Below are 26,007 nucleotides of genomic sequence, written 5' to 3'. Positions count from 1 at the left end.
TTGTCTGTCTGTCTGTCTGTCTGTCTGTCTGTCTGTATGTCTGTCATTTATCTGTCTGTCTGTCTGTCTGTCTGTCTGTCTGTCTGTCTGTCTGTCTGTCTATCTGTCATCTATCTGTCTGTCTGTCATATATCTGTATGTCTTTCTTTCATCTCTCTGTCTGTCTGTTTGTCTGTCTGTCATCTATCTGTCTGTATGTCTGTCATCTGTTTGTCTGTCTGTCATCTATCTGTCTGTCTGTCTGTCTGTCTGTCATCTGTCTGTCTGTCTGTCATCTGTCTGTCTGTCTGTCTGTCTGTCATCTATCTGGTTGTCTGTCTGTCATCTATCTGTCTGTCTGTCTGTCTGTCTGTCTATCTGTCATCTATATGTCTGTCTGTCATATATCTGTATGTCTTTCTTTCATCTATCTGTCTTTCTGTCAGTCTGTCATCTGTCTGTCTGTCTGTCTGTCATCTTTATGTCTGTCTGTCTGTCATCTGCCTGTCTGTTTGTCATCTGTCTATCTTTCTGTCTGTCTGTCTGTCTGTCTGTCATCTGTCTATCTTTCTGTCTGTCTGTCTGTCTGTCTGTCTGTCATCTGTCTATCTTTCTGTCTGTCTGTGTCAAGCTTTATTTTAAAGTTGACCAAATTTGGTGTGGTTTTATATGGGCTAGTTTAAAATGTCCTAACCATCAGAAATGTTAGCCTAGTTTAATTGATCAGCACTCTCACTTCCCCTCCGTGTATCCACACGTTCAGCGTCACGCTTCTTAGACTGCAGTTAATCAGCATTATTCCCGTTCTCAGCCTCAGCGACTCTGAGTCATCTGTACAGCCCTGCTTTTCTCGTTTGACTCCCCATCACTCGCTCATACTCATGCACTTTCCAGCTGTTTTGTGCATGCGTTCACTTCTTTCTTGTCTTTCTCTTTTCTTTTTGTGCTGCCGTAGACAGCTGTAGGGCACATCACGGTTCAGCGGCGGCCTCTCCAACTCTCTCTCATGCGCAGCAATGATGTCGACAGGTCGGGTGGGGTGGGGTGGGGGTGGGGGGGTCACAGGCAAAAGGGGTGCACAGACTCTCACTCCACAGAAGCCCGAAAGGGGGGCCGTGTAGACCTTCATAAGCGAGGGGGGAGGAGGCAGCCGTGAAGTTAATAGGTCAATGAGTGTATGCCGTAGTGGAAGAATACAGCAGGGCGTCTGGTAGTCTGTGATAAAAAGAATCGGGCCTGCTCTTCTCTGCCCGGGCCTGCACTCATTTTTAAGTGAGAGCCTCTCTTTGTCAGAAGGCAAATTTAATAAGCAGCAAATGCATTACATGTTCTCTGCCGGCCCCCTCGCCATGGCAACGCAGAGTCGGGGCATGGAGATGGGCCTAGAGAGGACACGATTATCAGAGGAGCCATCTGCTAAAGAAGAGCCCAGACCCTGCCAAACCCACTGGGGGACTTCCACACCCTTCACTTATGCTGCTCATTTCCCTCTCACTCGACTCAGACGTTTATTTGCTGGACTTTGTTTGTTTTGGGTGCGCGGGTGCTTCACATTTGAAAGAGGTTGAAGGAGAGGTATGTGTTAATGATGTAACAGAGTGCAAGAAACGAATGAGCGAATTAGGAAGAGAGAATTTTTGGCCCAAAGGAGGAGTCGTAATTCCATTGAAAAACAGATGATCCTCGCTCTTGGGCTGCTTTATGTTTCCCACAGTTTTGTTGCGGTTTATATCATGACTGTGAACTAATACACAGGTTTTCTCTTAATGCCCCATAAAGATGAAATTCAGTCTCAGAGAGAAATTCAAAGGGCCACAGAATAGGCTTTTTCTAAATGCCTCACTTAAAAACATTTAGGCTCATACACGTGGGTGTTTCTGTAGACTGAAATGGCTCTTCTAACAATCCATTAATACATGCATCACAGGAGAATAGTCTTTTTTTGTTATTTTTCACTCATTTCGACCACAGTGCCATTTCCAGCACATCTGAAATGGCCTGTTGTGTTTAATATCATTATGTAACGGAAATTGATTTTAAACATCAACTGGCCTCCTTTTTTTCCACTATATATTATTATATACTATCATTTCATAGCTAATATTGTATCCTGAATAAACCAAATTATACACTCTAAAAAATGCTGGGTTAAAAATAACCCAAGTTGGGTTGAAAATGGACTAACCCAGCGATTGGGTTGTTTTAACCCAGCGGTTGGGTTAAATGTTTGCTTAAAACAACCCAATTGCTGGGTTAAAACAACCCAATCGCTTTTTTAGAGTGTATAGAATGTTTTATATAATTATATATTTGTCAAAATTATGGTTTGATTAGAAATTATGCACAGTAAAAATATTCACACTCTAAAAAATGCTGGGTTAAAAACAACCCAAGTTGGGTTGAAAATGGACAAACCCAGCAATTAGGTTGTTTTAACCCAGTGAATGGGTTGTTTTAACCCAGCAATTGGGTTGTTTTAACCAGGTGAATGGGTTGTTTTAACCCATTATTTCATGTTATTTAATTATTTAATAGTTCACGTTGTCTACTTAGTTAACAAGTACACTAGCTTTTGTTTTAACATGACTTTCCTATATATATATATATTTTTTTTTTTTTTTTTTTACTAAATATAACCCGATGAGGTTGTTGAATAATTGTTCAAATTAGTTCAATACATTAGTTAACATGGACTAAGAATACTAAAAATTCTTCTACAGCATTTATTAACCTTAGTTGATGTTAATTTCAACATTTATTAATACATTATTAAAATCAAACGTTGTATTTGTTAACATTAGTTAATGCACTGTGAACTAACATGAACAAACAATAAACTGTTTTATTTTTATTAATTCATGTTAACAAAGATGAATAATTACTGTAGCAAATGTATTGCTCTTTATTAGTTAATGTTAGTTAATTAATGTTAACAAATGAGACCTTATTGTAAAGTGTTACCATTGTTAAAGTGTTTTTATTGGTAAATGCCATATTAAATGTCATCCATATGCAGAGGATGAAGGGAAAAAGCTTAAATCTATGAATATTATGAGGAAGACGTGTGTGTTTGAGTCTGAGCGGGTCTGTGTGTGTGATTATGACACTGAAAATGAACCTAAATAGACCTAATTTGAATATAGAACGTTTTAATTATAAGCATAATAAAGGGTATTTCGATATAGGCTATAACAAATTACAATACGCCGGCTTTTAATATGAACAGATATTCACTGTCATATTCACCAAAACTATTCTGAAGTGTGGTTTAGTTTGCGACTGCTTGATTTTATTTCCCCCCTTAGCATTGTTGAGAAACTTCCTCAGCTGAAAGCGCACAGCTGCCGGTAGTCCCTTCTGTTGGCATTCTACAGGCTTTGTTGTTGAGAACTGAAGACAATTGTTTTCATTGGCTGAGAGTTTTGCGGAGGTAGGAGACAATTACCCGCACGCCGGTCTCTGGTTGGCTGGGCGGGATTCTGACGTCAAGCCTTCACCCCTCCTTCGCGCTTTTCAAAGAGAAGTTGTAGTAATTTGGTCCTCAACTTTTCCACTCAAGTTTACTTTCTCAGGACTTGCCAGACGCTTATGGGAAACTCGGAGCCGCAACCATGAAGCTGTGTGGGACTTTTTTAGGTCAGTTTAACTTCGCTGTCTCCTATTTGGCTGTTTTAACTGTACACGACGAACATGATTGATTAACAGGTGTCTAAAAAGTTGCCTAGACTGCTAGTATACGAGATTTGGCAGTGTATAAGCATTTATTTGATCTTATTAGCCTTATATGAACCGTGTTTTATCATTTGTTATTGTCTATGTATTTCCAATAACCATAAGCGCACATAATAGTGTAGTGTTTATCGAAATACATATCAGATTCGTCTAGCTTTACTCGCCATTGTGAGGCTTTATAGTTTAGCATTCTCTTTTCTGTCGCTTTAGGCATATGTGCTGAAAGCTTGTCGTGTTGAGGTCTATATATAGAACATCTATACAAATCCTAACTTTCAGGAACCTCGTCTAGACCTTTTTTTAAACTTCGGAGCTGTTGAAGTGTTTAGACAAAGGGCGGTTTGTTTCCCGGGGGACTGTGGCGGACACAATACCAGCCCAGAGGCGCATTCAAACTTTCTTTCTGTTGTTGTCTGTCAGCTTGTTCCATCTGTCAAGGCCATTCGCGGAGTTTGGGGCCCCTCCGGCTCCCTCTCTCAGCTGACTCCCTTATGCAATATGTATACAGACATCCTAAATGTGCTCCAGAGAGACAGCGCGATAAAGAATGGGTATTGTTTCCAGCGGAGGCGCAACGCGATTGGACAGTTTTGGATGTTTTGGGGGTATTAAAACAATGCTGTTTATGACACCGAGCAGCTTTAATTTAGTTATGACCTTTTGAATTTACAAAATGTGATTTGTAGATGTGTTATAGGCCTAAACACTCTGGTATTACACTGTAAACAACACTGCAAATTTGCAACAATAGAGTTATACTTTTTTGACCACTTAAAAAACACGAAGCTCTTAAAACGACAGAAATGATTGTCAAGTTAAATGAATGTAAACAGATTTAGTAATGCACAATACTGAAAACATTTTACAGCGTACCCTTACATATTTGATTTCAGTGGCCACAAAAGTTAGATTATAATATATAGCCATAGCACACAGGCAAAAAAAAAAAGTAGGCCTAAAGTTAGGAAAGTAAGGACTGTCGTTATCTATCACGTCAGCACTTTTTTCTGTTGCTTGTTATTATTAGCAAAAAATATTTGTTTAAAAAGTATTTTAGATAGTGAAACTAGAGCCGTCAAGAAACCGAATGGGAACCACATATTCCACCCAAAAACTGTTGACAGAATTCCCTAAAAATGTCGCCCTTATTGGAAGTTATTGAATGACTTGAATTATCTTATTTTCCGCTTGATTCTACATGTCGTTTAGCTTTTCAACATTTCTGTTAAAACACATCACAGCCGTGATGTTTCTGACAAAAGTCAGGGAAGGCAGCCGGGTGTCTTTTTCCTCCGGGTCGCTGTCCATGGTACTGAGCCAAAGCGCTGTCTGGGGTCCTGAAGCCTAGCCGAGCGCGGATGTCGTACAGTGTTTACTCCTACCATTCATTCTCAAAGTTTTCAATACGACTGCTGAAGAAACAACCACATTCTCGCTACTGTGAATCTCATCCTGAGTACTTATGGCAGGGGAGTGTAACTTCTTTTTTAAGGTGTGTATGGCTTCTCTTCTGTCTTTTGTTTATTGGATTGTGTCTCGGTTAGTGAGGCAACTCAAATCATATTGATGCAGCGTGGACACTTCGTGATTGATTTCAGCTCCAATGCATAACAATGGAACAGCAAAAAAAGAGCCTGCCGCAAAGAGATAAGAACTTAATAGAATTTCTGAAAGGCGAAGGTTGGCTTTTTGAAAATTCCCCCCCGTGTGCAGCATGGAGACAGAAGATAAAGAGTGGCATTTGTGGAGAATATTCTCAAATGGCTTGTAATGAATGGTTGTCATTTTCACTAATGGTTACAAAACAACAAAGCACAACAGCGGTGTGTGCAACATTTAGGAGTCATTCCAAGTTACATTCGTCTGTTTTGAGTGAAGAAGACGGTGTTTTGTTGCCTCCGACTCTTTTGGAAGCACAGTTTTATATATATATATATATATATATATATATATATATAGAACCGATGCATAACACAGTCTGATATTCCGCTAACTTTACCAATGGAGCATTGCCCATGAAATGTGTTGTGTGAATCACTGCACTGGACAGTACCATTCGGAAAGAGTCAAGAGGGAGGGTTCAGATAACACCAGCGACATATGCATGCTTTTGTGCAATATTAAAGATTAATCACTGGGCGTAAAATAAGCAGCTTACGCTATTAGAATTTAAAGTAACAGCGACCCGACGCGCACTCTGAACTATATGAGGCATTTGATGTTTTAAACACGCGTTTGCTCTAGTACTTATCCGCCAGCGCTTTTCTGTCACTCTTAAAAATAGAGCTTGCACATGCGATAGAAGAACCTTTTTAAGAACTTTTTACTCTCGAGTTCTTTTGAAAACCATATGGTGCTTCAAGGGATTGGGAAGCAAATATACTATATATACTGTAACATCAGAAATGTTTTTAATCTCCAAACGACCATATAACCGACTCAATAACCATAGAGAGCTGTCATCTTTGATAATAAGATGGTTCTTTGCTGAACCATTAAAGAAGCTTTATGATTATCTTGTTTCTGACACAAAGGAGAACTTGTATAAATCCCTTGTAGGTGCGGGGGTGTGGGTGTTAGAGAAAGCGGTGTGTGCGTGCGTGCGTGTGTGTGTGTGTGTGTGTGTGTGTGTGTGTGTGTGTGTGTGTGTGTGTGTGTGTGCACTGAGAGTATGAAATAGAGTGTGCATGGCTGTACACATGCCCGTTGAGTTATTGCGGGGGGATATTCAAAGCCCAGCCCATCGATGTTGTAGGTTTTACTACAGCTTTCGTGATGTCATGGCAAAGGGCGGAGGGAGGAGGTGGGGGACAATGGCTCATGAGGGAAAGGTAAGTCAATATTACGTTTTCTCGCTGACAAAGGCAAATGAAGCCATGTTTTTGCTTACAAACAAGTAGCGTTCATACCGCCCCGTTCTGGATCCTCGCTCGTCCGTAGCAGCACCAGCGAAGAGCCGAACCTCTTCCCGCTGTCACTGAATCTATCGGGATACTACTGAAGTAGAGTTTAGTTTTCTTTTAGAAAAATCTATAAATGGGATATTTTACCCCAAACTGTCTCGCATCGTACTGAATACACGACGAAGACGAGAGAAGCGTCTGTCAGAGCAGCTTTCGGGATTATTATTTTCTCCCACTCAGGTAATCACGATCATGTCATGGCTTTATATATGAAATATAAATAGTTGTGGTTCTTTTTGTTAATAATTTTTTTTTTTTAAATCTTTCAGGGGGATCTTTGAGATATGTAGCTGACCTCATGGTTTAGAGTCATGGGTTGAGTTGTTACATATTATAAATGTTTCGCGCTTTATTATTATACCATTTGCTAGCCAAGGTTGTTAGACTACATATCTAGATCATCCCATTCCGAGATGCCCTACAGATCAAGGTTAATGGCTTTTGCGTTAAAGGGTGCCGCTTTATTTTCATATTTTGTCCTCATCGCACTTGTATGATCGATGATTGATTTGTATAACATTTGAAGTGAGATGTTTGCTGGCTTATAGTTGCTAAAGCGTTTCGGAGAGATAGTGTGATGTGAGTGTGTCCATGCTTCGCTGTTAGAAGAAGCTCCAGCGGAGAGTGTGTGTGGAGTTGACATGGGGGGAAAAAGTGATGGAGAAACAGTCAGATATGGCGCTCTTGTACAAACGCAGCGATGCCTGTTTGTTTTCTCACTTTGGCACGGGAATCGTGCGCGCGTTTGATCCTCGAGATCAATCGGAGATCTGCTTTCTTATTCTCGCGCATAAATACTGATTAATGCGCGCGGCGTGCGTTAGTTGTTCATTTCTTAATCCACTTCATCGCGTTTATGTGCTTGTGTGTTTATAATGTATCCGGTTGATAGCCTCGCCGTGTTCGCACTGTAAGTGCTCACTGTCATGTAGTTGTCTGAAATCTCCATCTTTTGGCACACATACGGAGTTGCTTCCATATGGCTCTGTGTAATTAAGGTCGAACAATGGGCGTAGCGCAGGACTCCCGGCCGAGTGCACGAATGGCGTGGAAGAAGAAGAAGAAGGAGGGGTGGCCATTTGATTTTCTGCTGCAGAAAACAGAGTGGAGAGATGCTCTCTTTAAATGTCAACCGCCCCTGGTGAGATGCGCAGAAGAAAAGTCATGAGAGTTGAAGCAATAACGCCCATTCTCTGCATCCATCCCCGCCCCTGTTCATTTCTAATGGGTGATTAATGCGTCTGTGTCTCGTATTGCTCAGTATTCCGGGGCTAATGTGTTAGTCATTCACTATTGTATTAAGTATAATATCAAAGCACCTGCAACCAAGATGGTGGACGAAGTGAACGTGAATGTGTTTTATCTGAGAGTCAGTTGTGATCATGTAATAACTGTGGACCTATGCGCGCGCGCGCGTGTGTGTACAATACAATTTATAGGATTGCATTATTATTGTTTTTGTTATACATGTTATATATAGTTGTCCTGGAGCCAGAAAAGTAACTGAAGTTAGTGAGCTTTAAGTGTGTCGAACTTCTCATAGTCTGAGGCTTCTGGCTCAGTGACAGCCAGCAATTTTTCTATCAGTGGTGTAGAGGAGAACAGGGAGTGTTGTACAACAGTGTGAGGTGTAACACCATTAGTTTAACCAATTAAACATGAGCTACAGGGGTGAAATAAGCATGTACACGAGCACTGCCCTCATGAGGTGATGATAGAAGTTGTAAGTCACTCTATAAAGAAGTTACATGATCAAAAATCTCTGGTTTATAATGTGTGTGTGGTAAATATAACACTTTCAGATATCACCTTAATCAACAGGTTCTCTTTGTTAATTGTATATCCGTCTGCTCATAAAAATAACATGGCAGAGCGAACTTTGAGGCTTGTAACACTTTCCATCATTCTTCAGATTAAAGATTGTTATGTGCACAGGTATATTTATGGCAAAAGCCAAATGGGTCAAAATGATCGATTTTTCTTTTATGCCAAAAATCATTAGGATATTAAGTAAAGAACATGTTCCATGAAGATATTTTGTAAAATTCCTACCATAAATGTATCAAAAATGTATTAGTAGTAGTAATATGAATTGCTAAAGACTTCATTTGGACAACTTTAAAGGTGATTTTCTCAATATTTCGATTTTTTTGCACCCTCAGATTCCAGATTTTCAAATAGTTGTATCTTGGCCAAATATTGGCCTATCCTAACAAACCATTGACCCAAACCATTGACCCAAAAACTTGACCCTTATGACTGGTTTTGTGGTCAAGGGTCACATTTGCTGATTTTAATTCAAATGTTTTTCACTGTGAATTAACATGTTCATTAACATGTTTATTTTTTTATCATTTGATTACTTGCACAATAAATGCATGCACAAAATTTAAAATATTGTTTTCTGTTACCAGTATACACCCTGCCCTGAGATAAGTTGTAGATTCCTCAACTAATCTCAAAATATCTCAAAGTTTGAGATACATAGCGAAAAAGGGTTACAACACCTGTATCTCCTAACGTTGCTGCTAATGTTGTGTTGGTAGCCTGCCGCATTTTAGCGACATCCACTTGTCATGATATTCAGCACTGTGTACAACAAAGGTCACCTGATTCATGGAGTCCTTTATTTTATCTCGCTCGCCTAGAAACTGCTTTTGTAATAACTTTCACAAGATCCTATCCGTTTGCGGAAATTGCGCAGAATTGCGCAGTCGTCAGGAACCTCCAGAGTTTAATAAAATTGGATGCTGCTATCTGTGCGGTGGGGGGAATCCTCGCAAGTTTTTCTCTGTTATTTCAGTCAGCCATGTTAATACATAACCAAACAATGTGCTCAGTCTTATATGCAAATGATACTATAGCGGATCATCTGGTGCATGCAGACGCTCTTTTCACCCGCATCATGAAATCTGGGTCTTCACAGATTGCCGTTTAATCTTATCCGCGGATTAATTCCTATAATATTCAAGCAGGGGTGTTTGCTATATAGCAACCCTAATGCTCATTTTGGTTGCCCAAAGGCGCTAAACGCTCAAAACAGACACTTGTTTTATCGCTCAGTACATAGGACCTGGAAGCCAGTGATATAAAAGTGAAAAAAATAAAGATGCATGCAGTGCTGCAGCAGGTGCCGTGGATTTGCCGGAGAGGAGAGAGTAATAAACATGTGGAATGGAGCAGCTGGTCCAAATTGCGCTCTTCTCATTCAGAGCACAGCAGAAAGCCACGCCACCAGGGCCGAGGGTCAGGGTCGCCCCTATCATTAGTGAAGAAAGGTGCCATTTAGAGCAGCCTTTAAGCCTTGAAACTCTGAATTGCATGCAGCTGAATTGATCGGTGATTTAGAATGCATGTTTGTGCTGTTTGAGTCTTGCGCGACAAGCGCGCCATTGTTTTGTTCGGTGTTTTCTTCTTTTAAGAATCATTCTCGTTCACTCACGTGTGCTGATTTACATTTATTTCACTTAAGGAGGCCTAACTGAATTCCTGCTTTTAAAGTTCGGTGTTGGATCTTTTAAGGTTCTCGTTCACTCACATGTCCATACATTTACTTTCTCTCGTTTGAAGATGTTCCTTGCCTTTAAAATTTGACTGGCACGAGTCATTCGAGTTTTAAGTGAGCTCACGACATCTCCAATGAACTGGGATATGTTGTTCATTCACGTTATTCATCACGCTTATGATGTTTAAGCAATTTCTTCTTAGCAGACTTGAAGGCAGATTGTATTATAAGAAGATATTTTATTATAAGAAGAATAATAAGACTCGTTTTGTTCGTGAATGACCCGGCATTTTAAAAGAATCCGTTGAGTGATGATTCAGTCACGCACTAAAAGACACGTCTCTTGAGTAGGTAGGCTACTTATTTTGAGTAATTACTTTGTGACCGCTAAAAAAAAGTACGTTTTGTATAGTATGAGGGTGTGTAGTATGCGATTTCAGATGCAGCTCTACAAACAGGCACTGGACATATCTGAAAGATTCATTTTAGAATCAAGATACTAGGATGAATCAAGTTTGGCATGGCTGGAAGCACACCCAAGCTTTAAAGAACATTGATATTTAACCTTTGGACTTGTCCGTATTCTTGAGAGCCTGTCTATTTAAGAAGCCCAAACAAGGCGAATTCTGCCATTGCTCCTTTAACGCAGAGTCACTCTCTGAGTTGGCCTCTTTCTGCTGCTCGTGGTTGTCATGGTGTTTTCCGTGGTGTGTCATAAAGAAAAAAACGAGAGCCGGTAGCTCTCAAAGGCACTTTGACTCGTTTTGACATGAAGGAGAATCTAATTTTATTACTTGCTGCTGACTTTCAGGCGCAAGTCGATTTTTTTAATCTTCTGAAAAGAATAATACAATGAGTGCGCCACAAATGTTAAACAGGCCTATATTTTGGTGGGATTGTTGTTGTTTTATAATTAGGTTTGAGTGTGTCTCGCAGGCTAACGTTATTCTTCCACCTAAGAGCTTTCTGTTTGTTCTCTAATCACAAAGTTGAAGTTAAATCCTGCTTAACTGGAGCAGAGAGTGCAGATGTGTCACCCGTGGATTACCGTGAAGGCATCCATTCCTGTTTAATCTAAACTATGGATTTATGTCTGTCTCAGACAACCCTGCATCACTATGATGGATTTCAGCTGCATGACATGATTTTCTTGATTTGTTTACACTCGTCTCTGTCTCCTTCGACTGTATCACGGATCATTTATTAATCTCTTGTTCCTCAACATTCAGAGGAGCCAATCAGATAATAGTCTCTCTAACCCATGTGTAAATGATGAACTCTTTCGCTTTATTAATGTTGCCTTTCCCTTTAGAATGAGTGGCACCTGAGCCATCAAGGTTATAGAGGGGGTGGATTATTGGGGCCGTGCCATTTCAGAAGGCCGGAAAGTGTGGAGTCGGCTATACGGCCTGGGTTTATGGTGAGATTTTAAAGAGCCCTTTGCGCCTCGCGGTTCTGTTTATTTGGCTTGAAATTTGTAGAACGAGAAAAAGCGAGGAAGCGTTGGGGGGGGGGTGCACAGTAGTGCTGTTGTAGACACTTTTTAGAAGAGGGCTGAAAGTTGATAAATAAGCGTTTTGTTCCGTGCCGGCGTGGGAGTGTGTGTGTGTGTAAGGGGCATTGGAAATGCTTTTACTGACAATGCCCTACAGCTTTCTAACTCTGATGACTGGCATCCTGCCTGTCTTTTTTCTGGGTTGTTGCTGCTGCACCGAGTTTTAGGAGGCAAATCAGATCTGCCTGCTTTGTTTATTTTGTGCTTGCTAAGAGAGAAGGGCAGATGTTAGCGGGGGAAGTGAGAGCGACAGAGTCAGAAGCTCTGTATGTTTAAAGGCTCCTCTTTTACTGACAGCAAACTCGTCCTCTTTGGCTCTCTCGTGAGGTGAGTTTTAGTGCCCTATAAGAAACAGATGGAAGCCCCCTTTAAAGGAAGAAAACACCAGATTGAGATAAAGGTAAAGAGAGGAAATTAAAAGAAAGGACACAGGCGAGAGCAGAAGAGGCAAAAGGAGAATGGCAGATGTTTCTTACCTCTTACTACAATATGCCAAAACTGAAACTAATCCTTCTTATAGGGATGATGATTCATTCTTATGATAAAAGAACCCAAATTCCATAAGACTGCAATTTGCAAAGGAACAATAGCTTCAAAAAGTGTTTTGATAAAAAAAATGATATGAATAATAAGTGTGCACATATACTTTATATGTAAGAATTCATGGTAACACTTTATTTCACAGTGTCCTTGTTACATGTTACTTGTACTTACCATAGTAATAGCAGTAAATTATGCATAATTACATGCAACTAACCCTCAAGCAAACCAAACCCTACCCTAACCCTGTAGTCAGTACATGTAATTAAATTACTCCGTTAAATTAGTTAATATTACTCAGTACTTAAATATATAATTACACTGTAACAATGATACATTCAAATAAAGTGTAACCAAATGCTTTAAATATAAAGAAAAGCAATGTGCCTGCTTTTTGCAATGTAAAGTAAAAATGTGCATATATATCATTTATTTTATTTTTATTAGTGCTGGGCAATCGATTAATCGCATCCCAAATAAAAGTTTGTGTTTAAATAATATGTGTACTGGGTATAAAGAAATATTTGCAATTATATACTGTATATATATTTATATAATTTATCTTATGTATATATATATATATATACATATATATATATATGTATATATATGCATGTTTGTGTATTTATATATACATAATAATTATACACAGTACACACAATTGCGATTAATCGTTTGCCCAGCACATATTTTTTATATATCATTTTTTAAACATGCTGTATATATATATAGACCTTTCACTTAAATCATTTTTACTCAACACAAAAAAAAATGTTACATAAACTTTTTATGCTTGCTTGACAGAGAGATTCAAGATCTTCATGATACAACACAAAGTTCTCTGATGTCCTCTGATCATGTTGAAGTCAAAGCTTGACGGGTTAGAATAGGTTTTTTTATGCGTTTCGAACGTTGAAATCCACAAAAGATTTTCTCACCTAACTTTTAAGAGTTTGATGCCTGCGGTATTGTTGACGGCTAAACAAAGTGAGTTATGAACCGGGGTCTCAGCTGTGAGATTTCATGAACAATGGCTAATCCGTACTCATTGATGAAAATAATGATTATTTTAATACGCCCCGCTTTTGATAGCACATGCATTGCGCTTGAGCTGAGGGGATTTTTTTGCATCAGATTTTATTGGGACATTCTTTTATCTTTTTATCACGCGTGTCTATCATGTGTGTGCCAGAGGGGGGGTGGGGTGCTGGTTTATGGAGAGATGGACTATTACCCTGATGAAAAAAAGAAAGGAGGAGGGGGAAAAAAATCCTGATTTATGGTTGATTCATTATTTACTGACCAAATTCCCTCCCCCAGTCTTTGGGACCCCTCCCTTCTCTAACACTCCTGCCTGCTAAAAGCTCAATAAAAATGCACAAAAGTGATTGATTCTAATAGCAGACTGACAGAGCTTCCAGCTGGGGTGTTTTAGCATGCATATGTATGCGCGTATGTGCAAGTGTGAGTTTTTTTGAGTTCTCGCCTCTCTTTAATTAGAAGTGCATAGGTCACATGTGTAAAAGGCCCAGCCCCCCATCATGACCTGTCAAACTGTCACTTCACACATATGACATTGAGCACCTTTCAGTTAACACATAAATGCACTGTATATGTGCTGTCAATATATTATATTAGTTAATTCATTTACACCCAAAGACAAATATCGCTTTTTTTATAGTCTAGGATCAGTGACAGAGCTACTCGTGTTGTTTTATATTTACAAAAATATCTATATATATGTGACCCTGGACCACAAAACCAGTCATAAGTCGCACAGGTATATTTGTGGCAATAGCCAACAATACATTGTATGGGTCAAAATTATCGATTTTTCTTTTGTGCCAAAAATCATTAGGATATTAAGTAAAGATCATGTTCCATGAGGATATTTAGTAAATGTCCTACCGTAAATATATTTAAAAAAAAAGGATTAGTAGTAGTAATATGCTTTGCTAAGGACTTCATTTGGATAACTTTAAAGGCGATTTTCTCAATATTTCGATTGTTTTGTACCCTCAGATTCCAGATGAGTTGTATAGTTGTATCTCGGCCAAATATTGTCCTGTCCAAACAAACCATACATCAATGGAAAGCTTATTTATTCAGAGTTTGGGTGACCCTTATGACTGGTTTTGTGGTCCAGGGTCACATACTTGAGTGTGTGTCTTGCTGTTGGGATGCAGGGGGTTGTGTTTCCTGTGCTGAGGCTGCTGGTTTCAGATGCAGGTGGACAGGTGATGAGATGATCTGGCCGTTTCACTGCTGAATCAGTCTGTTACAGCGTTCGAACCGAACACTCCTTTGGCCTCGCTCTGCAAAACTCTTCCAACTGCCAGCGCAGATGCTGACATGACTGTCTTTTCCCTTCATTTTCATTTTTTTTTTTTCATTTTCATTTATTGCTTTCTCTCTCTCCCTCTCTTCTCAAACAGAAAATGAGTACCGGGGGAAACTCCTGAACCAGCGCTGGACGCGAGGAGACAAGATCAGCCGCTGCCGGCCCTCTCTCAGACTGCAGAGCCGACCAATCAAAGTGAGTTGCACGAGCCCGCCAGCCAATTGCCACGCGGAAACGTGGGCTTCCTGCCAAGTTGGCACAATTAGGGGCGAAAGAGGGCTATACATTTATGACATTCATCAGTTCTGTCTGTCAGCACACTATGAAAGGAAGTCAGCGTTGTATTACCACGATGTGCGCAGTTCATGCCAGCTTGACCTAGAATGGGTTTTGGCAGAGCAACCTAACCCACCCCCCCCCCCCCCCCCTCTGAATGAGCTGAGATTTTAAAGTGTCCCGCGCCCCGTAATTATGAAGAATTGGGCTGTTCGACTCAACCTAATTTCATTTTTAGAGCTTTCTTGCATTATTTAGGAAAACTGGAGAGGTTTGAAAGCGGGGATGTCCTTGAGCTGCTTTTGTTTGCTATCTTTCATCAACATAAAAGAAAGTCTCTCTCTCTCTCATTCCCCCCACCCCGTTTCCACTTTCTGCTTAGGTGTGTGTTTTTGGCTTTAAGTGGATGCATCCCTTTTCCTCCTCTTTCACTCTTTCTTCATGCTTTTTATTTGGAACAGACCACATTTTCAACCGTCTATCTCTTTCACTTCTGCATTGGCAAATTCACTGGAAGAGATTTCTAATGGGGGAGAGGGGGAAAAAAACGAGAGTAAGAGAGTCTTCACTCTCTCCCATGGGCCCATAAATGTTTTCTTTTTTCACTCTGATGGAAAGAGTTCATCTGAAGCGATTGATTTATCGATCTAATTTGAAATGTTTAAAGGGTTGCTGTTGCAGGCAGCGCTTTTAAGAGCATCCAATTAGATAATACCAAACTCCGACTGATCAGCGTCATCCAACTGTGTGCAAAGGAATCAGAGCCGAGCTTATTCTCATGCTACCGCGAGCTCTTTAAAGAAAACACACAAGCAACGCGAGTGTGCGTTTATACACACGGACGCAAACATAAACCTCTCTCGGTTGTCAATCAGGCCGTGAGAGTGCATGTTAACTCCGCTCCCCTGATGGATGGCTCAGATCTCCTTGGCGACCGCATCGGCCTTCTTTAATTGGCCGATGCTTTCCGCAGGTAATTTTGGAGATGTCAGTAGTCCTGTCACTCTAGCATCGGTTGCCACGCCGGGCCTGGTTTGCATCCTCTGCTTGTAAATGCGAAAATGAATAAAAGGCTCATTTATGCGCACCGGAGGAGGAGGGGTGACCTTCTTTGTGAAGTCATTGCCCCCAGCCAGCAATTTACATAGAGCTGTCAGAAGAGCACGAAGGAGCGACTCCGTCCGCTTGTATGGAGAAGACGGGGGACACAGTTAATAATGTAGCACACGGCCCGAAGGGATGCAGGGACGTTATCCCACTCTAACTGGTAAAAAAAAAAAAAAAATGTTGGCTTTATCTTAGCGTTCGCATTTTTCTGCCAAATTTTTGCGCTCATTTCAACGTCCCCATGCTCCTTTTCCAGTTCTCCCTCCTTTTCACAATCCCTCGCTCATTTCTCTGCCAACAGCCGTAATTAAAAACGCAGGGGAAGGACAGGTTTTGAAAACATTAAAAGGCCTTTGAATGATATTACGAAAGAAAGATGACACTGTCTTGCTCATCACAAACACCTTCGCACGAACGAAAGATTTAATGAGCTGGAATTTGAAATAAAAAAGGAATGCGAGCTCTGATGCGCTCACCTATTCGAAAGAGATGCGTAGCTATGGTTACACAAACATGAAAGCCGTGCGGGCTCCCTCACGGCCTGTTTGATTCATGTGTTGACACTGAAGAGATAGAAGGAGACGGCAGTGAAAGACTAGAGGAAGCTACAGTGGGTAAAGAATAAAACGACACGCATCTGCCCCTGGCTTTTGTGCTTGGGGGTCAGAAAGTCACAAAGCTTGTTTCGAGAGATACAGAGAGGGCATAGAAGACTCGCAGATGGGCGAACGTGCAAACACAACGCTCAGTGTTTGTGTCCGCCGTCTCTATTTGATCATCTATGTGGGAAAACTTTCCTCCCAGGCTGGCAAGTCGAGCTCAGAGTGTGTGAAGCGCACAAAAAGCCGGCTTGTTGCTCGAGCACGTGTGTGCTTGTGATCAAAACACCCCTGAGAGAGGAAGAGAGACTCTGTGCACCTGTCTGCCCGGATACACACACACACACACACACACAGCCAACTTTCATCGGCCCATACGCAAACTCCCTCGAATGCAACACAACTCACTCATTATCCGCCCGTGCTGAAAAGTCGGCAATCAACAGGAAGTGGCACTGCCAGAGAGAGTGCGCAGGGATAAAAAAGAAAGAGAAAGGGAGCGTGTGAAAGAGAAACTCCTCTGTGAAAGTGCAGTGTGCCCTTGCCAGCTCCAGCACTGTATTAAAGGCGGCAGCTGGGAGCGGGGTGAGCAGCGCTCGCGGAGGGTCAAAAGGAGAGAGTTTCGTGGATTTTCAAGGATTCCGTTCCATTTAAATCGCAGTAAAGTAATCAAAGCTAATGGCGCCATTGTGCCGCCAGAAAAGATCCAATGGCTTTACAGTGAGCAGACTTCCCCGCGTCTGTGTGTGTGTGTGTGTGTGTGTGTGTGAGCGAGATTGAGAGGGATTGACACCTGCTCCTTTTGTGCCAGAAAGCGCAGAGAGTGTAGCGATCGGGGACTCTGTGCGGGAGGAATTACAGTGATTTGGAGTGCCTGTGTTTGTATTATTTCTATCGCTGCGGTTAATATTGCTATTGTAATTACCACTCGAGCTTGCCATGGGGCCGTGAACGCAAATGGGCTCCTCTGGCAGATGCCACGCACTGCTGTGTCTCTCTGTGTCCGTCCAATCAGATTTATTGTTCAGGGCCAGTCATTTATAAGCTGATGAGGGATGCATAAAGGTTCGGAGGGAGAACACTGCAAAAATGTACTGCAATTTAAAGGTTTAATCTTTCTCTGTCTATCCATCTGTCTGTTGTTCAGTCTGTTTATCTATGTATGTATCTATCTTTCTGTCTCATTCTTTCTATCTGTCTGTCCATCTGTCATTCTTTGTCTGTTTATTCATCTCTCTGTTGATCTATCTTTCTGTCTCAGTGTTTGCAATATAAAAGAGAAATAGCGCTCCCAGTGAGTATTTACACTATGAAAGTGTGTTTTGCATACATTATTCATGACTTCATTAACCTGAATGTATGGTGTGTGTGTGTGTGTGTGTTAGCTTGTCCCTGTCTGTTTCTCCTCTATCTATCGTTGTAGTCCTGACTCTCTCCATTTCTCTCTGACAGATGAGTTTGGAGACTGATGACAAGCGCACTCGCACGCGGTCCAAAGCAGGAAGAGGTCAGTGAACCCTCTCTCTCTTGCTCTCGCTCTGTCTTTCTCTTTTTCTCTCACCTCTAAAACTCATTTCTTTCACTGGTCAGCTGAGCATGTCTTATATGTTGGCTCTAGGCATATCTAATATTTTAGCTTCTCTCAAATAATCCCGCTCTTGGAGTCTCCAGAGGTTGCTTTTGCAAGAAAATCCTATTCACTATGCACCATTCAGTACGTTTAAATGGAGCTTTGTGAGAGAGAGAAGAGCGTTCAACCAAATGCAATGTCCAAAGTTTTTTGCTTTGAAATATTACAATTTTATATGCATGACCAGATTATCCAACTGTTTGTTTTTAGAAGAATGATCTGGGTTCAGTAAAAGTTCAGCTCAATGGACAGGGTCTGTGAATACTGTCAAATACCACCATCAGAGTAATTCTGACTCATCTCTGAGTTTGTAAAAAAGTTTAATAATACACATGCAATGAAAGCATATGGGTTAAAGAATCCAGGAAGGTTCAAGAAAATGAATTCAGTCATAAAAAAAATGTGTGTTATTTGAGCTGTAAATCATCCTTTTAGCAGAAGGAATGTCAGATGAACTCCTGGTTATGAATTATTCATTTCTGTAGGTGAAGTTTCAATACAAAATACAAAAGTTTCATCTTATAGTACCTTGTGAAATAGTGAAATAATGTGAATGTAACCACGTTACATGGTCATGACTAGAGTTTATTATTTGGAATGTATTTAACTAATTATTTTAGGGGTTTTTTAGACTTGTTGAACTGCTAAACATGTTGAACCCTGAAAATTCCTTTAAAGCCAACATATTACAATCATTTCTTCTTTGCGTTACGTTTCTTTGACAGTTTTTATTGTTTTAAAATAAATTGATTAGAGAGAAGCTGTTTAGTTTTTTTAACCGTCGGCAGTTTTGCTCTGATTTCACCACTAAACTGAACTGGGACAATTAATCATATTTTCGTGCTGATTCGTGCATATTGTACATTTTTTCCATCATCAAGGCTCGATGTTCTGGCTGACTCAGGTGTTTGTGTATATGTATGTATATGTACTGCATGTGTGTGTGTTTCTTCTTGGTAATGCAGTCATGAATGGTACTGCATATGGCCTCCTGGGGTCTGTATATATTTGTGATTTATTGATTGTGGTTCTATGCAATTATTTGCAACTTTAGATTTTTCTGCTTATTTTTCTTTTCCTGTTTGTCTCTCCCTCTGCAGTTCCCTCTGAGATTGTTGGACAGGAGCTGAGGTAAGACAGATTAGTTCTGTAAAATTAAATATGCCATTGTTTTTCTTTTTTTTAAATCCATGTTTGATCATGTTTTGCCATTATTTGGCTCACAATGCACGCTGCTTTACAAACAAAAACCATTTGAATGTAACAAACTCATTTTCAACAATAATTACCATCAACAAAATGACTGACAGCTATAGAAATTGAATAAATGCACGGACGGAGTCCACAGGTTATTTATGGTCCTTTTGTTTGCCTGATCATGCATTTGTTTCAAATGGCCAGTGTCTGCTAGTTTGTACCTATAGACCCAACAATACCAAGTCTGGGAGTGAGGGATATTAAAGTCTCATATTCTCAGCTTATCTCACTGTCAAGTGCACTATGAAGTTTACAAGAGTGGAATTTATAACGGCATCAAACACACTCGCTAGCCGTCAGGGTCACTGAAGCTGCTCACGGCCGTTTTCTGTCACAGATCTTAAATAGAGCTCTGCTCAAAAGATGACCGAAAGATGCTTTCATACTGCAGTAGAACAGAATAATACAGTAAATCAGTAAATGCTTCAAGACATGATATGTCATGTATCTAGCTAAGTTTGTAGTTACATTTGTGTGTTTCTTTTATATATATATATATTATTTATCTTTGTTGAATGTCCGCTGAGGAAAGTCTTAGTATCCTTTTAAAAGAAAATAGGATTTCACATGACAGGACTAGTGAATGCATTTGTCGGTTGCGTCTTATAAGGTGTTGTTTTAAAGTAACGTCCTTGTTTACAACCTTGTTTCAGTTCCTTTTAAAATAAAAGCTACTGACTCACTCATAAAGACAGTGTTTGCCGCCATCTAATGGCGTAATAATGTAACTTTCATTGAAGTCGAAATCACAATCACTAACGGATCCTTTCTCAATACCAAATATTACGGCAAATTATTTTATATAAAAATATATATATATATTTATTGGACAATAATATTTAAATTAACAATAATAGCCATTATAAAATTATAAGTAGTTTGTACCAGAAGAAATAAACACAAGCAAACAGTTCAGTGAAAAATACAAAGGCAGCGCTCTTAGTACAAGATTTAAGTTGAATAAGAATGTAATTTAAAAAATATAATATAATAAACTTTGCAACTTAGCCCTTAGCAAAATCGATTTGCTCTGGAAGAAGTAATAGATTAATAAAGCCAAAGATTGCCCGTTTGATATACCCAAAATGAATTATATCTCATATCTCATCCCACTATCTACATAAGAGCCAGCTGCAAATTCCCGAAGGACTGGCCGACAACTCCAAAAACGTCCAAACAAATGATCAAAAAGGCGCTATGTAGGTCTAAACAACTATATTCTAACCTAAAAACTCACAATAACAGTAGTAATTTGTAAAATCATAGTGGATTTGCTCTTCCGCCATTAACACATGCTTTGAGAAATGCTGCCAGTATAGATCCGGAAGAAACGAGTGGAGGGATACAAATTGTGAACCGGTTACCATGCGATATTAGTAGAATATGCTCTCCGCCAATCAGATTCGAGAACCAGAACTAACTGTTGTATAAATACACTGTTTATAACGATATTTAAAAAGTCACATTTATTGGTCGATACAAATTTGACCACAGCTCTATTGTGCGTTCCTCCTTTACTAATACCAAGTTGGAAATTAAAACTTTTTTAAAAAGCCTTTTCTGCCATAAAAACGGTCAAAAATCTAAATTTGTTGACGTTTATGAATGATGGGCGTTCCGATGCCTATGCACTGCCACAGCAACCATCTGTCATCAAGCAAATATCGCCAAACTACACACACACAGACAGAGATCCTGTTTGAACACCTGTGAGCGTATAAAGATATGATTCGAGTTCAAATTTTGGGAACTGTTTGCTGGTAATAAATGAAAATGCCAATGAAACAAATTGACAAAATACAAAATACTAGGGATTTCTGTGAAAGACTGAAGGGATTTCATGAAACGAAAGCAGGGTAGCCACAGGAAACGGAAATCGATCACAGCTCCATCGTATTGACGAAGCAATTATTTTGCTAAATTTGAAAATCTATGTTTGTTTGTTTTATGCTGGCCGTGGAAATACGGCTCCTGATGAACTATTTAGCACAACGAAAAAACAAAAGCTTTAAAGCATCTCTAATTTGACCCCCCTCTGTCTGCTCAGCTGCCCTACTCCAGGATGCAATGGTTCAGGCCATATCAGTGGCAAATATGCCCGACACAGAAGGTACGACAGATGACATGCCCGTGTGGTGCTCCCTAGCCCCTGATTCACCTCCCTCTGCGGCCACATAGCCTTTTCTGATCACAAATGCTGTTCAGCCCGTAGACTAGATCATCTTAATCTTCATCTCTTCCTCTAATAATGACAATCTCCCTCTCTCTCTTACTCTCACTTTTCCTAATAGAGGTCTTTAGGCAGGGTATTGATTATTGGAAAGATATTACAGTTATGTTTATTTACACATGTATACATTCAGGAAGCCATTTGAGACGCTTCATGTTTATAGATCTATCTCCACTGCCCGTCCGATAGCAGGGTTTTCTAGGTGAGGGCTTTATTGAATTCCAGCTTCCACCGCTCCCTCCCTTCTCTCTCTCTCTCTCTCTCTCTCTCTCTCTCTCTCTCTCTCTCTCTCTCTCTGTTTCAATTTTATTGTGGTATAATTAAGTGTTCCAGTCAACTGGCTTTGATTTATAAAGGCTTATAGCCAGCACACTGCCCCCTACAGGTCAATTTCCAACATCTTTCCATTCCTCATCTGAGTTTTCTGACCATTTAGCATGGCATGCTTGGCTTGCATGTGTGTAGTTTGCATGCTTTCATTGTTTTTCCACTTGCACTGTAAAAGTACATCTTGTATTTCTCGTCAAATTTTCTCACCAATTCTTCTTCTCCCACAGTGCTTTGAGTTGCCCGTTGGCCAGAAAAAGGCGCCTACAGGAAGCAGAGTCAGAGCAACCGGCCTCCAAGAGGAAGTCCCACCCGCTGAAGCTGGCAATGGACGAAGGCTTCAATGCAGAGAGTGAGGGGAGCGGAGAAGAGACGGAGTTGAGGGAGGAAGAGGACGAGGAGGAGGAGGAGGATGAAGAACGAGCACAGCAGGCTGGCGATCAAGAGCGAGAAGAAGAGGAGCAAGTGAAACAGAACACAGAGAGCATTAATACAGAAGAAGAGGGTGGTGATGAAGGTGAGGGATGAAAACTGAATACGAAATATGGTTGTCAGTCTTGTTTGGGACGATAAATACAATTATGTTCATACACAGAGAATGAAAAATGCACTCTGTAACCAAAGTGACTGAAACATTTTTATGAGTCACAACCATTGTTTTGAGAGTGAATTCTGTTGATTTGTGCTATATTAAACAGAATGGCACTTAACAACTAGTTGACTGTCACATCATTGACATGCGTATGACAAACGCAGCACTTTCTGGGTTATTCTTTGCTGTCAATGTTAGAGCTCCAATCTCTCCCAGGTAACAATAAACGCCAGAGAATAAGCTGTTGTGCAGTAAGAATGTGAGACAGCGGTCTTGTTAAATTTTGAAGTAAGGGAAAAAACAGAACCCTGAGAGATTTTACTTATTACTGGAGAGTATAAAAAGCTGCAGGAGTTGTCATAAACAGTTTAGAATAAAAACCAAATCCTTTAAGATTCAATACAAAGTCTTGCAAAGATTCTTTGAGACACAAAAGAAGATTTTTTTAATGTCTCTGTGTTTTTTTTGTCTACACAATGAAAGACAACATTGTGGACCCCAGTGACAAAACAAAATCACTGAGACATTTTTCAAAATATAGATTATGTCTTACAGGATTGAACTGTGAGTAAATGATGACAGAATTTTCCTTTTTTGGGGGGAACTATCAATCTACTTCTGCTGCTATAGTATGCACTAGACAATTTGAGAGTCAAACCTCAACGTGTTCTTTGAAAATGACACATTTTAACATTTACATCCTTCTTTCTGTCTCACACAGAGGAGTGTATCATCATTGAGGCATCCAGCACAGACAAGCCCAAGCTCTCATCCTCTGAGGATCTCTCCAACTATCAGCACATAGTGGCCAACTCAATGACCCACCTCAACAACCACAACAATGGTCCCATGTCGCTACAACAACAACAGCCCGACACAGTGGAAACACAAAATAAAAGCCCTTTTAGGGAACCAGAAGAAGAAGAGAAAGAAGAATATGAAACCGAGGAAACGGGGAACGAAGTAGGAGTTCTGGTGACTGGGGAGAATGGAGTGATGGGACATACAGGTGAGATGGAAGATAAAGAAGAGGACATGCGCACTGAGACCCAGAATGAGTCAGACCACCAGTATTTTACTGAGGAGATGCAAACACAACAGGCTGAAGAAGATGAAGAAGAAGATGAAGAAGAAGAAGATGATGAGGATGATGATGAGGAGCTGAGGTCTGAGATGGAAAAATGTGCGGCATACAGGGAGGAGTACAATGAAGTTAAATCTGCAGAGGAAGGGGAGAGAGAAGCCCCTTCGGTTATCACTGCCACTCAGGGATCCCACATAAGGGAAGACTATGTCTCCCACAAACTCAATTTGCCAGAAAGTTACAGCTCCAGTAAGGCCGCCACAGCATCTCTTGCGGTTATCGAAGTGCAGTCTGAGGAGTCGGAGAGGGATGCCGACGTGGACGGACATGATGATGATGATGATGAAGATGATGATGATGGGGACGACGACAGCTTGTCTCAACGCTCAACGGTGGCGGACGAGTCCGAGATGTTCGATATAATGCGGGGGAACCTGGGGTTGCTGGAGCAGGCCATTGCTTTGAAAGCCCAACAGGTCAAAGCTCATCGTGAGCTCAGCCGCATTCCCGAACACCACCGTTTTTTTCCTCTCGACGAACGGCCTGGCAAACATATGGAACATATCCGCAAGAGCTGCTTTGGAAAAGGTCAGATCTTTATCATTTTACCTACCCAACCCCTGTGAAATTGATATTTAAATTGTTCGGAAATGAATCATGTGCGACTATTTTTGTAATAATGTATGTACAAAGTCTTCACAAAAGTTTTGTGTAAAACCATTCTTACATGAATGTCGAATCAATGTGACTATTTACGCTCGCATAGTTGTATGAAGTTTTTACAATCTTTACATAAAACCATTTTTACATAAATTGTTGCATAAAATGATATGAAAATGGTTTTACGTAAAGACATTGCACAACCACTGACTCATACAGTTTGCATCGAAATGTGTTCTTAAATAAATGGATTCATAGTAAATTGTACATAATCTTATGCAATTTATATAAGAATACTTATACAAAGTTTTTACATTGTATCTATGTAAACTGTTGCATCAATGCGACCATTTACACAAGATTAAGACTTTACAGTGTTTATGTATAACATAAATTGTTGCATAAAGTTATATTAATATGCTTTTACATAAAAACAATGTAAAGACATTGCACAACCACTGGCTCATCAATTGAATTGAAGTTTACAAACAATGTGCATCGAAATTCGTTCTTACAAACTTGTGTAAATTGTACATAATCTTTTGCAATTTATATAAGAACACTTATGCAAAGTCTTTACACTGCATCTTCATAGTTTTTTATGGAAAAACCTTGTAAATTGTTGCATCAATGCGACTATTTCACAAGCATGGTTATATTAAGTCTTTATGTAAAACATAAAGTGATGCAAGTTATGGAAATATGCTTTTACCTAAAAACAGAGTAAAGACTTTGCAGAACCATTCTTAGTTACATTTTAGCAGTGATGCGACCATTTACATAAAAATGATTTCATATAAAAACCATGTCGAGATGTTGCACAACCACTGGCGATTTGAAGTTGAATTGACGTCCACGAACAATTTGCACTGAAATTCATTCTTGCATAAATGGATTCAAATACTTTCTGCTTGTGTTTGAGGAATGGATATATAGTATACACACTCTAATGCGAGAAACCATTTTAGAAGTGCACTCAGAGTGCTATTTAAACATCGCACATATGCGTTTTTCAACACACCCTACACAAGCGCTCAAATATCAACAAATTCTCATAAATAAACACCCACACATGATTAATCAGAAAGAAGATTAAAATGGCAAGCTCTCGCTCAGGCAAAGAACTGCAAGATTAATAATGGGGGAAGCAATCTGGAGAGTATAAATGGGTCAAATGAATTGGTTTCCATAGATAAACTCCAGCCTTAGTCTATAATTACTGAAGCACTTAGAAAGAGAGAGAGAGTTGAAGGGGAGAGAGGGTGTGTGTAATTAGATTGGTTTGGCACGTGTTTATTTGTTTATTGGTTTTGTTTGTGGTGTTGTTCTGCTCTCGGTTGGCACCGTGCCCGGTCCGTGTGGCGCTGGATCCAGCCGAGCGCTCGGTAGGGCTCCACACCCCCTCTATAACTGGCCTCCTCACGCTCCGACCAGTTTTAATTAGGAGGTGCATGTCTCGTTAACATTTCAACATTTAATTAAGGAGCCACTGGAGCGCACATGCAAGCTCTTTCTCTCTCAGTGTCTCTCACTATCTCTCCCTTTCCTTTTCTCGCTCTCTCTCGGTTTTGTCGTTGTCCTTGCACCTTCGTTCATTTACCCTGGACCCCACACACTCTTTCTCACTCTC

At 40.2% G+C, this 26,007-nt stretch overlaps 1 protein-coding gene across 1 annotated transcript in view; it reads left to right on the top strand.

Annotated features, from left to right (window-relative positions):
* Positions 1-3,590: 3,590 nt before the first annotated feature.
* Positions 3,591-26,007, top strand: part of myt1b (myelin transcription factor 1b) — a gene marked incomplete at both ends in the record, with an annotated part of 37,984 nt that continues 15,567 nt past the window's right edge. The window contains 7 exons of the mRNA XM_079803223.1: positions 3,591-3,615; positions 14,710-14,810; positions 18,050-18,104; positions 19,328-19,358; positions 21,532-21,594; positions 22,272-22,558; positions 23,355-24,305. Of these exons, the coding sequence (XP_079659349.1) occupies positions 3,591-3,615; positions 14,710-14,810; positions 18,050-18,104; positions 19,328-19,358; positions 21,532-21,594; positions 22,272-22,558; positions 23,355-24,305 (1,513 nt within the window). The remainder of the gene's footprint in view (positions 3,616-14,709; positions 14,811-18,049; positions 18,105-19,327; positions 19,359-21,531; positions 21,595-22,271; positions 22,559-23,354; positions 24,306-26,007) is intronic.

Source organism: Gobio gobio (assembly GCF_949357685.1).
Source record: "Gobio gobio genome assembly, chromosome: 21".
Taxonomy (NCBI): Eukaryota; Metazoa; Chordata; class Actinopteri; order Cypriniformes; family Gobionidae; genus Gobio; species Gobio gobio.
Note: the sequence above shows the minus strand (reverse complement) of the source record. Positions and strands in the feature narration are given on the sequence as shown.